Genomic DNA, 11914 nt, shown 5'->3' with positions numbered 1-11914 from the left:
AAAAGAAAGGGTACGTTGGAGACTAAAGCTGTACAGCAAGCACAGAGCGCCTGAACATTAATTTACAATCACAAGGACAAGGGAAAATGTGAAAGGCCCTTGTCATTACTTCTCCTAGCTAAACGCGAGTCTCAATTTGAGAAACTTGAGATGAACAAAGGTCAGTGCTAAATGAAATTCTCACTGTTAGCACAACTTCATTGTCAAAGCCTGCAGGAACATAATGAACGCTCCGTGCACCCGCTGATGGTGTGCATGAAGGCCGTGTGTGGAAGGGGCATGGGCATGTCCTGAGGATGTCACACCCACAGCTAAGCAGAGGGCAGAATGCCACAAATGTCCACTTGTTCCCAAAGCCATGTTCTGTCTTCATATTTATAGGTCAACAAGCTCTTTTCCCTTATTTATTTAAAATACTTCACTTTCCATTTTCCTAAATTACTGGCATTGTTTTGTATATAGTAAATTTGAGATCACGCAATGCACTGCTTTCATTACGGAGAAACCGAACTATGAAAAGGTGCCAGTGGCACAAGTACGGAGAGTGCTCATCACATTACATTTGTAATTATGTTCTAGGATTTCTGCTTAAACAGGAGCTGGTTGAAAAGACAATGACATTAGTTTAATAGGTTCTGCAGAGGAGCACAGAGGCACTGTCAGCATGCTCTGAGGGCATTAGTACAGGAAAAGGGACATTTCAGAACTTAGGGAGTTTCATGTCACACTGTAGCCTTGAAGACAATGTGCAGAATTAAACTGTTGTATCACACATCTCTGACATTTCCTCATGTTAGGAAGGCGGGATGCCACTGCCTGCTTGCCTGGGAAGCAGAGTTGCTCGGGAAGTCCCTTGAGGAGAATTCCCAAGGGGTTCCACACCTTGATGTTCATGGGCTGCTGTGCCTCGTTCCCTCCACCACCGCAGCCACACACAAATCATGGATGTGGCACCGAAAGTCTGTGTTGTGGCCCCGTGCCCAACACCGGCCTGCTTGGTGCTCCTAACAAACAGGGCTGTCCCTGCAGTAACCTCTGGGCCCCGACTCTCCGCTTCCCAGACATGGGTGCTCACACCTTGCTTCATCTCTAGATAGGACACACATCTGGAAAGAACATGTTTAAGGCTAATAGCACTTGGGAAGGCCACACTTGTGCAGAGGGCTGTGGAGCCAGACCAGAGGTGCAGATGGATTTCCTGGGATTGGTGAGGAATCTGTGTTCACTCTTTTTTTCCCCAAGGCCTCTCAGAACGGAGAGCACAAATATTTGCATTGCTTACCCAGAGTATTTTAGGAAACACATAAGGACACTCAAACACTACCCACATGGGAAATTCTCATTTAACCACAATTAGTGAGGAGTAAGACCGATCAAGCTATATAGGAAATCTTCACTTAGGACATATGTAGACAAGCAGGGGCAAAATGGCATTCTTCTTAAAATTTGTTTTGCCACAAAGCAAAACTGTTGTGTGAGAAATGATAGCCCTGTACCAAGGGCGGATATAGAATCGGCCACCACCTCCATCACATGTTTGAGAATAGAGGGAAACACTATGAATACTTTCATTAGACTAAAGATATTCAAAGGGACTACTGCTTGCAACGTGGGACTCACAACTACCTTAGCTGTTACCCAGATCTGAGGCTCAGAACTGATGGATTTATGTGTGGGTGGGGAAAAGGAAGATCAACTAGTTGATTGGGTTAAGAATCACCGAGGATCAAAGGTGCAAATCCATGACCTACAGGCTCAGAGCTGAGGTTAGCTTGGCATACTGAATCCATCTTAAAATTGCAAAGAATAGCAAAAAAACTTCAGAAACATTTCTAATATGACCATCATTATTAATTACCCATATGCACATATTCTACTTTATAACTTAAAATCCAACAGTAAAAATGCTTTGTCCTTCTTGTCTAAGGAAAGCATATCACTTAGTCATGCATTCAGACTTACTAAGAGGAATTTCACAAATCATCAGAAGGTAGTACTGTTGCTGTCAGTTGCTTCACAGAGGGGAATAAAAACCCCCTTTCACACTCTGTGAGTTTAAGACCCTGATTTCTAATTCCTGTGACAATGAGATCACAAATTTTCCTCAAGAAGATGAAGCTATAAAAACTCTCCAGGAGAATAAGGCAATGGGATAGCACCCAGGTCTCAGCCCACACTGGTGAATGTAGTTTAAGATAGCTGAGTTCTAAGAAGCAGATAAGCTCAATTTTTTGCCCTGCTCCATCAAGAAGTCAAGGTGTAGATACCATACAAAAACGCTGCTGAGAATTTGATGGATTAAATGTGGGGTACATGGGCTCCAAAATAAGGCAGAATCAAAGTTTAATGTCTACCATTTCACAAACCTATCAAAATTTGAAAAACTTAAGAAAGCTAACACCTTTTCGGATGCCCGCATAAGTACTTGTGAGGCCGTTCCTCTTCTTCCTGTGTCGGTACAGCCAGATGCTGAAGACCATGAGGATGATCCAGCAGGCGGCTCCAATCCCGGCGATGAAGGCCGGCTGCTTTACCACGTCTGAGATCTGCTGAGCCAGGCTGACTTGGTCTTCCGGAGACACAGGATTCCCATGAGAATCTGAAATACCATCCTTTGGTTAATCTGGGTTAAACAATCAACTTGATGAGATAGGCACACATATGTGGTATATTATGGTTATCTTCTTATTTGGTTAATTTTCAACCATGGTCTGTTTCACATTTGGGGGGGATTTTGTTTGCTTGCTTTCATTTTAGTTTATTGGAGTCAGGAACTCACTATGTAGTCCAGGGTGGCCTTGAACTCACTATGTAGTCCAGGCTGGCCTTGAACTCCTCACTATGTAGTCCAGGCTGGCCTGGAACTGGCAGCGATCCTCTTGCCTCAGCCTCCTGAGTGCTCTGACCGCAGCCACGTGCCGCTGCACTTAGTGAGTTTGCATTTATTTTTAACCCTCCCTTCTGAAGCAGTTCAAAAGCTTTTCAATTCTTTTAAAATTTATGAAATACTTGTTAATTTTAAGATAAATTGTTTATTTTGATTTAAAACAGGGCATAGTTTTTAAGATAATAAAGACAATGGCTTTATCTCTATTTCAGAAAACTCTGGAGGTTCTTGTTCAGATAAAATGTCTTACAACATTGCTGACAAATATAAAAGGCGGCACCTCAGAATGGAATATTTTAATGCTACTGTACAAATAAAAGGGGAGGGTTGAATGAATTGCTAGAAAAGATGTACAGTTTCTCCTACTCCTAAATTTTCTTCTTACTTTTTCTATCTATTCTATAGGAACTCTCAGGTAAAAGTATGTTTCCTCTGGAAGGCAGATACCTAGTCTATGTATGTGTGTGTTCTCTCCCCAAGATTATACGGTAAAATCCTTCACTGCCTTCAAAAAATACTTCATTTGCATTCATGCATTCAGAAGGTCTTATAAGCCTGAGGTTCACTAAAACACAATGAAAAATTAAGATAATTTTATCATTGAAAGAACTATGAATAATTTTGTTTTAAAATAATAATGATGTTGAGAGATAGATATAAGAGCATTAAATATGTAAAAGAATTATCAAGTATTATGAATAGTCCAAAAGAGTTCCATTTAATGTTAGACATTTTGATTCAAGAATTAAAAATTGATGGAATCTATGACTAATAAAATTTACTTATTTTATACTTATGTCTCATACCTACTAAGACATTTCTCAACCCGTCATCAGCTCAGCTCACAGAGAACAGTGGTGTCTTTGGAAAAAATGGGGAGCTTTGCTTCGTTATCAAAACAGCATCACATTTTGTTGGCGCTGTGTTTCCTCACAACCCCAGTTCTGCCCAATGGGCACAATTTCCAGGTGAAGTTTTCCTCTCCCTTCTCCACAACATCAAGTGAAACCTGAAGCTTTTTGTCCATTTTGCTAGTATTGTCCTTTTCTGGCAGTTGATAAATCATTTGACTCAGAAGATAGCCTGTATTGTACCGTCACACTCTTAAGCGGACACACCACCCCTTTTGGATCAAAGTCAGGCTTTCTAACATCAGAAGAAGGACGAAGGACTTTGGACTGCTTGCAGCACTCCACTCCCACCTGGTCTTCCGTGTGGTCACAGCAGAGACCTGCCTCATGCAGTGCCCTTCCTTGGGGCCACACAGACACAGCCTGTCTGACTGAACCCCTGCCCTGACATCCACTGCACAGGTGTACAGAAGTGACAATCTCTTAGCCACCGCAGGACACCATAGAAGTCATGCTTGCTTTTTCTAAGACCAGCCAGCACTCCTCCCAGGAAACCTCCTTGGGTGACAGCCCGAACACCATGAAAGGCCTCAGGCCACAAGTGCTGGAGCCCCTCCTGCAGCTTGAAGGCTTTGCCTCTGTGGCCTTCTGGCCAGCCCTTGCCGCAGTTCTCCTCTGTCATTTCACACGTTCCGTTACAGTGCCTCTTCTGTTTCTTATCTGATCAACAGGTCTGGCCTTGGCTCTCCTTCTAGGCCAGGCCTTTCCTACACAGAGGTCAGACAGAAGCTGCAGGGCGTCTGTCGGCCTGATAAGTTTTGTGCTCAAGGGAAGCCTGGTGACAGCGCTTGATATTCAGGCATGACACTGTCTGCTGGAGGAAGCGGCTTCCGGTAATGGAGTGTGCACAGCTCCACTGAACACTGGCGCCCTGTGGAGCAGGCCCAGAGTTTAGAACAACGTGGCAGACACAGACTGCAGACCAGAGAGAAGTATGATCCTTCTAATGCAGGCTGCTCTACAAGAAGAAATATTTTCCAGCCTAATAACAATTTTCGGGGGGGGGGGGGGAAGGCTGATACAACTCCTTCTTTATGAACAATTCTTTAAAAAACAATCCTCCACAGATTATTTTTCTTGTTAAATGATATTACATCTTAATAAGACATTTGACAGGAAAAATAAGCAGTCTCTGATGATGATAGAAAGAGCCTGTAGGAATACAGTACCCTTTTCTACACAAAATGCAATTCCTTCTTGCATTGTATGGATGGATGGGGGTGACATGTTTTTTCATTTTTTATTTTTTCCTTGAACAGAATTCCAGATCTTACTCTATCAGGGTCAAGGCTGAAAAACCTATTTTCACCAGGAGTCACCTGCCTCCAACTGTTGGTTGACTGAAAGTTTTATTTCGTGTTTCAGGTCCTTTTATCTCTGGTTATCCTAAGAGCACTTCATCCTCTGAAAGTTCACTGAGCAGATCTATTCTTTTTATTCCTAATACACCCTTTGTATCTGCTAGGTTTATAGATTTCATGGCTATTTGCACAAGGTTAAGTTGAGTAGCTTCAGATTTTATGGAAACAGCCAAGAGAGGTTCCATGCAAGCGGCCATATGGGCTTAGTGGAATGAAGTGCAGTGTAACTAATGAATTACAACAGCCCGCTGCATCACAGGCTTTGTCTCGCTGTAGCTGAGGCCGCATTTAGATATGGAGAACTGGAACATATTTATGATTTCAAGAAAACCAATGTGGCCCTTAAATCCCATGATTTAAATCGTAACTAACAAAGTCACAGATGGCCCTTTTCCAAGTTCATCTTGCAAAAAACAAGGACTAAAAGTCATACGTTACAAAAATAGGAGAGCAACATCAACAACAGGAAGTGTCGTCAGAATGTAGTTCACAGTCTCAATTTTAATCAAGCTATCCTGACATTTTATGCAGGGAGGAAATATCTGAGTGGCAATTATTTCTTCAACATAACTGCTTCTCCTATATCATATATAATACTGGAACTGATGCACTGAGCAATTTTTTTACCATTTCTTGCACTGTTTGAATTAAGCAAGGGAGCTATTTTGTTTTAAATGGAGTGCTGCAGAGACAGCTCAGTGGTCTAAGCGCCTGCCCCAGTAACACGTGCTATCCCTGCCCCACCCCAGGTACGCTGAGCTGGCCACCAAGCCCAGGCGTGGTGTTGTATGCCTGTAATCCCAGCACTGGGGAGGCTGAAAACAGGAGGATCGCTAGAAGTCTGAGCTGCATAGTGAGACCTTGTACCAAATACATTAAAAGATAAGTAAATAAATAAAATAAAATCATGTATAGAATCATTTTTCTGAAATGTGCAAAATGAAAAAGAGAAGTCCAAAATGGCCCGAGGCTGTGAGAGTCAGAGAGGTCTGTGTCCCAGGCTTGTCCAGGTATGTCATGAAGAAGCAGTCCCCCAGCCAGCGACTTTGTTTTGTGGTGTCCCTGTCCATCAACTTGTAGTCACAGAGGGCGCAGCTCCGCATCTGAGCCACTTAAGCTGTCTCATAGCACCAGGACTTCCTTTCCTCTCTCTACTGGCCCAGAGACAACTCAGGAAGCCAAGGTTACAGAACTGTCCACGTCGAACACAATTCCCCCCAGTACAGAACTTTCATTGAGTTCTAACACAAAAACTGCGCAAGTACACAAGGTCTCAGTGAAAAACAAACTATATAATTTTTTTCAAAAAGATTCAGTACAGTATATATTACTATTAGCCTCCCTTAAAATCCTCCCCTTCACGTCCAACACACTGATCCCATCATCCTTGCCACTTTCTGCAGTGAAAGTTCTGCAAGTCCCTCTTCATGAGTGCCCTTAGCAACGTTGCTGGTCCTGGCTTCCTCCAGCCCTAAACAGGCCCGTAATGCTTTCCTGTCATAGTCAGTTTGACTTTGGGGAAGAGTTTGGAGGGCTCATGGCCGCACACCCAGGGAGTGAACGGAACGAAGACATGCTGGAACACCTCTACGAGCTGCCTTTGCATTGGAAGGACGTGGCTGCAGCATGCACTGTATTTTTGATAACACCTCATAAAAATCAAGAAGACTTCCAAAAAGCTTTCAGAAAATGACAACTACAGTGTGATTCATAAGTTCAAAGCCAGGGTATGTATTCTAAGGAGATTTAATGTCTTTCATTGTAATTTTTCTTTAAAATTTAAATACATACCTTATCTTTTGGTTAGCCTTTGCATGTTAGGCAGATAGCATTGTCTTAACATGGGAACATTAACAGTATTTGTAAAATGAATGTTAAATTCTTTATATACTGTAACAGAATTAATCAAAGACGAACGTTCCTTAATTTTGAATTAATTTTAGGCAGTCATTTATTTTATTAGTACACAAAATTAGTATGTACTCTTCGTGAAGTATAAGGTGTTACATATCCTTGTTGGTGTATTATTGTCCAGCATCAGATATAAAACAGGCTGAATTCTGATCTGTGACACATACATGCAAAGGTGCCTGTGGAATTCTCTGTAGCTTTCATAATTTAAAGGTCACCTTTTAAAATCTGACCTTTTCTCCCCACCATTTACTAACACTAGTATTTTGTTGCTGCATTTGTCCATTTTAGATTTTACCAGCAATCACTCATTGATTTGTGTATCGTGTTCATACAGCACTGGTCATACCGAGCTGTCGTCATGAAGGCTGAGTCGGATTTTGAACAATTAATCTAATACTTTCAAAGTGCAAACTCTATTGAACTTTCTAAGTAATTACTATGTAAACATGTTCCAGTGCTTTGAGTTCTCCATTTATCTTTTGTTATTAAAAAAGGTTACAATTTTCAGTAGACATAAATGCAAACATAATTTTTGCATTGTTAGAAATTTCCAACACTTATTTAAGTTGTGAATAGAAGGTGTTTTTCTTTTTTTCCTCCTTTTTTATGTTTTAAAATTTTTTTTGGCACACTCAGCCCACCCTGAGGTTGGGGCTGGTGCAGCACATGGTGCCAGGGATCCTACACTTCAGACTGCTGAGCTATCTTGCCAGTAACCCCCCCCCTTTTTTTTTCTTTTTTAAAACTAAAAGTGAGTCCCATAAGGTTACACGCTATATGTTTCTTGTTTGCTGGTCTTTCTTGATGGCCATTGAATACTATTTGTTGAAGAATTGAGAAAAAAATCCATAGGATAGACTCAGGATACTATGAAACAATAAAATGAAATATTACTTAACAAGTGTGCTTGCATAAGCGTACACTGAGTTGTGTAGTTGTGCACTATACAGCAGTGCTCTGGTCAGCAGTGGCTGTGGGTGGCTGTTGTGCCATAAGTCCTATGGGTCAACGATGTCACAGACGTCTTAATTTGTGGAAGTCACTCGACAATGTTCATGCAAGCATAAATCACTGTAACGCGTTTCTCAGGATGTGTCCCCACACGTAGGCAATCTGTGACTGTGTTTACCCCTATATCCATCTGTGTTTTAAGCAGGTCATGCCATTGGTGGGATAAGGCACATCACATTATTTTATTGGGTTTGCAAAGGTGGCTAAGCCGCCTTTAAGCTTATCTATGTTCAGTATCAAATAAAATAACCTAAATACAGCAAAGAAAAAAGAGTGGCTTAATCACACGCAAAGCGGCAAAGGAACAGTGGTGCAGCAACAGCCTGCCACTCGGGAGCTGCACGATGCTCACCTAACTGGATAAACTGAGGCTCACTCTTCACCCCCGCGCCGGCCCCGGTGCTGGCTGCCACCTCCACGCTGTACCGGATTCCAGGAACCAGAGAGGGGATGACTACAGAGAAGGTGGAGCCGTCTACACTCTTGTTGATATGGTACCGAGTCTCGTTGCCCAGACACCAAACCTGTAAGGAGAACATGACAAGATCCATGTTGTGAAATAATCTGCGTTGATGGCAAAATCAGCATGGGATGCACGCAGCTCAGCTCTAGACAGAGTTCAGGTCTGTAATGAACCCCACAACAAGTAACTCTTCCCCAGCACCGAGCCCTGAGAAGATGCTCTCAGCCCAAGCCGGTATCAGGGTAACTGCCAGAACTCCTTGGCTTGTTAGGAACCTGTAAGGAACTAGGTAAGGGGCGTCTACAGATTTTTTGCTTGAGGACTCTTTTCAGTACACACCATTAAGTCCTAGGTCAGCATACATCATTAGTTTTTCTTTTCCATCTTTTTAATATCAATAAATTCTTTGCTAAACATAAAAGTAACTTGAAGGAACCTGTGCATATCCAGATAAACAACAATCACCTATGTATCCTCATTCTGAGTCTGCCTTGTAGGTATAATGCAAAGTTTTCAGATATCATAAAACAAAAGACAGTAAGGAGCACTTAGTCTAATACTTCACTGTTTTGTGGGACACTGTCACTGTCATCTCATTTACATAAAATCCAAGAAGTAGTTGATTTACTGTATTGGACACAGGCAGTTCAGAATTATAGTGATCCTCCTGTTTCAGCCTCCTCCGTTTTGGGCTGGCATGGCATGCGATACCAGGGATCAAACTTGGGTCCTTACGCTTGCCAGGCAGGTACTTAGACTGCTGAGCTATCTCCCTAGCTAAAAGCAACTGCTTAAAAAGGGGAGAGAAAGCTTCAAAATAATATAAAATACTTTGTGTACATATGATTGTTAGAAATAAAACTTTATTCAATAAGTAAGGGCCTAGAACTGCATTCAGCTTTATGGAATGCTATTCTAGTATCAATGAGAAAAAACTGGCAACCTGATCTTATATCTGCATGAAAATAGGAATCAATCTTTCATAACACATATGAGGCCATAAGGAATAACTACAGTTAATAAGAAAGAAAACATTCATGTGATTATAAAGTGATTGTACACTTTGTTAACTTTGACAGAAATATTCGTGGTAGAAAATAATTTTCAAGAAATTAAACAAACATAGAGTGTGCTGTCGCCCTTGTAGTAAACTGTATTATCTTGTAGCCTCTCAGCAGCAAGGCTGCACGGCGGCTTGCTCTCCACTGTGGCTGTTCCGGACTCCCTGTGCCATCTGGCTGTTCCGGCTGTGAACTGGGAATGTTGTTGTGCCCCACTGTTGTACTCAGGCTAAGACACCAGCGTGGCCCGGTCACTCGCGTAGCAGTTATCAGCTCCAACTTGTTCATATTTCGGATGTACTTTATTGATGCTTAATATGGTAGAAAAGAACGATCCATGTTTCCCAGGCAAATAAAAATATTTTGAAAAATGCAAAAAGGAAACAAATCATACTGTGACTTTTTGCAATATTTAAGAACTTGGACAGGACCTGGCAAAATTTGGACTGAGTTTCCATAAGTGAACGATCCATAGAATAATGAAGCATAATCTCTATTCGTTCTGATGTCTTTGAGCAATATCTAAAATTAACTTGGAGTAGACTATTGTCTAAGCTGCAATAGAAAAATGGGATTCCAAGTTAATCTGAAAATATCACTGTCCTCTATCACTTGGTCAATAACCTTTCAATTTTTTTCTTTGAAAGCTAATATTATTTTAATATCGTTTCAGTGGATAGCACCAGCAAATGGTCAGACCCTAGACCAGGATCTGACCACTTAGAAACGAAGACTCCTTTGTGGCTGTTCCCCCCAATCACATTACATAGCTGAACTGAAGCCACAAACTGATTTTGTACCAGTCAATCAGGTTCTGAAAGGCATTTTATTATTTTAAATTGGCCATGAAGTTAAGTGAAATACACCCTTTCACTTTTCTTGAAGAGCGAAATGAGTTTGATTCTTCGGGGAAAATGCCACGTTACACAATTTTGCTGGGAGCTGAGAATCACCTCACTTTGAATCCTTGAAAGTCTTCTCTAACCTGCTATTTTTTTCAGACTAGAGCAGAAACAGTATCCTGTCACACCCCAGTGTTGAAATAATCTTGAAACTCATGAGAAAGCACTTCAAGGTACAGACAGTTTTACTTTTTAATAGCTCAGTTATGCTACAAAATCTTATTTGAAATATTGCAAAACATCTACAGTGTGCTTATGGCCATATTTTAAGTACTTTTAAAAAGCGCATCCCCATGAATATGCACAAATTTTAGAGGTTGATTTTCAAATCAAAACTTATTGTATTTAGTCATTGCTAAATAGTAGCAAAATTAATTTGCTACTCCAAAAGTTTGTGGTTTTTATTTGGAACTTAAGTAAGGATGTACAGATGAATCACCAGGCAGGTTTCCCAAAAAGCTGTGCAGGGCCTCTGACAGGCCACTCGCGTCAGCCTCTGAGGGTGGAGGCCCTGGGAACCTGATTCAGTGAGCACTTCTGGGGTGGGCCTGGCACTGAGCAGCACTCATTGGAGATCTGCACTGGAGAGGGCCCATGTGTGGGCCTGCTAAACCACCAGCTTGCTTGTTCTCTCTCTGTCTCTCTCTGTCTCTCTCTCTCTCTGTCTCCCTGTGTAGTACAGGCTGCCCTTGAACTTATGACAATCCTCCTGCCCTGGCCTCCTAAATGCTGGGATTACGGGTGTGGGACACCACACCCGGCTTTACCCAGAACCTCCTATTGACACATACACATTAAAGTGTATCCACTCCCCATCGCAGCTCTGAGTCAGTGGTTTCACATTACAGTGCCTTCCAAATCTGTTTCATACCCCAACCACAACTTGAAATATTTACATGTAGCAGATAATGGCTTGAATTACATAATTCAGCTGGTAGCTAGAAGAATGAGCACCTTGTGCGCTATATATATTTGCAGTTAAAATTCTTCTAAGCCTACAGTATGTTTATAAAAGTGTTGAAAAATACACATAAAATCTATTTGGCTTTGAATTTTTCCTTATCTACTGTATTAATTATTCATCTATAATTCATTATTAATGTGATCTTATGAGACAGATTCATCAACAGGGCAAATTCAAGTACACTGTCTTTAACTATACTTTCTGTCTCTTTAAGTTTTGATACGTCTCAGAATATTTTCAAGCATTTCCTTAATATGTATGCATGTTAAGACTGTATTCATCGAAAATAGCTGATTATTTAATAGGTAAAAATAATTAGAGATTTTAGATTAAAATCCTTGATATGACTGTTTTTAAAATATACACATAATTTATAGAAACATACGTAATTTTTCTCTGAGACATGAAATTCTCCTTAGAGACTAAAACCAAGTTTATAG

General features: G+C 41.2%; 1 protein-coding gene across 4 annotated transcripts in view; it reads right to left on the bottom strand.

Moving 5' to 3' along the window:
* The window catches only part of Robo1 (roundabout guidance receptor 1), a 423922-nt gene that overhangs the window by 55647 nt on the left and 356361 nt on the right, over positions 1-11914 (bottom strand). For all 4 annotated transcript variants that reach the window (XM_023724107.1, XM_023724108.1, XM_004639080.2 and 1 more), the window contains exons 17-18: positions 8437-8608; positions 2402-2599 (exon numbers count right to left, since the gene is read on the bottom strand). In XM_023724107.1, coding sequence (XP_023579875.1) covers positions 2402-2599; positions 8437-8608 — 370 coding nt within the window. The remainder of the gene's footprint in view (positions 1-2401; positions 2600-8436; positions 8609-11914) is intronic.

This window comes from Octodon degus, unplaced genomic scaffold, assembly GCF_000260255.1.
Source record: "Octodon degus isolate 3935 unplaced genomic scaffold, OctDeg1.0 scaffold00106, whole genome shotgun sequence".
Lineage (NCBI taxonomy): Eukaryota > Metazoa > Chordata > Mammalia > Rodentia > Octodontidae > Octodon > Octodon degus.
This window is presented reverse-complemented; position numbering and strand designations above follow the sequence as displayed.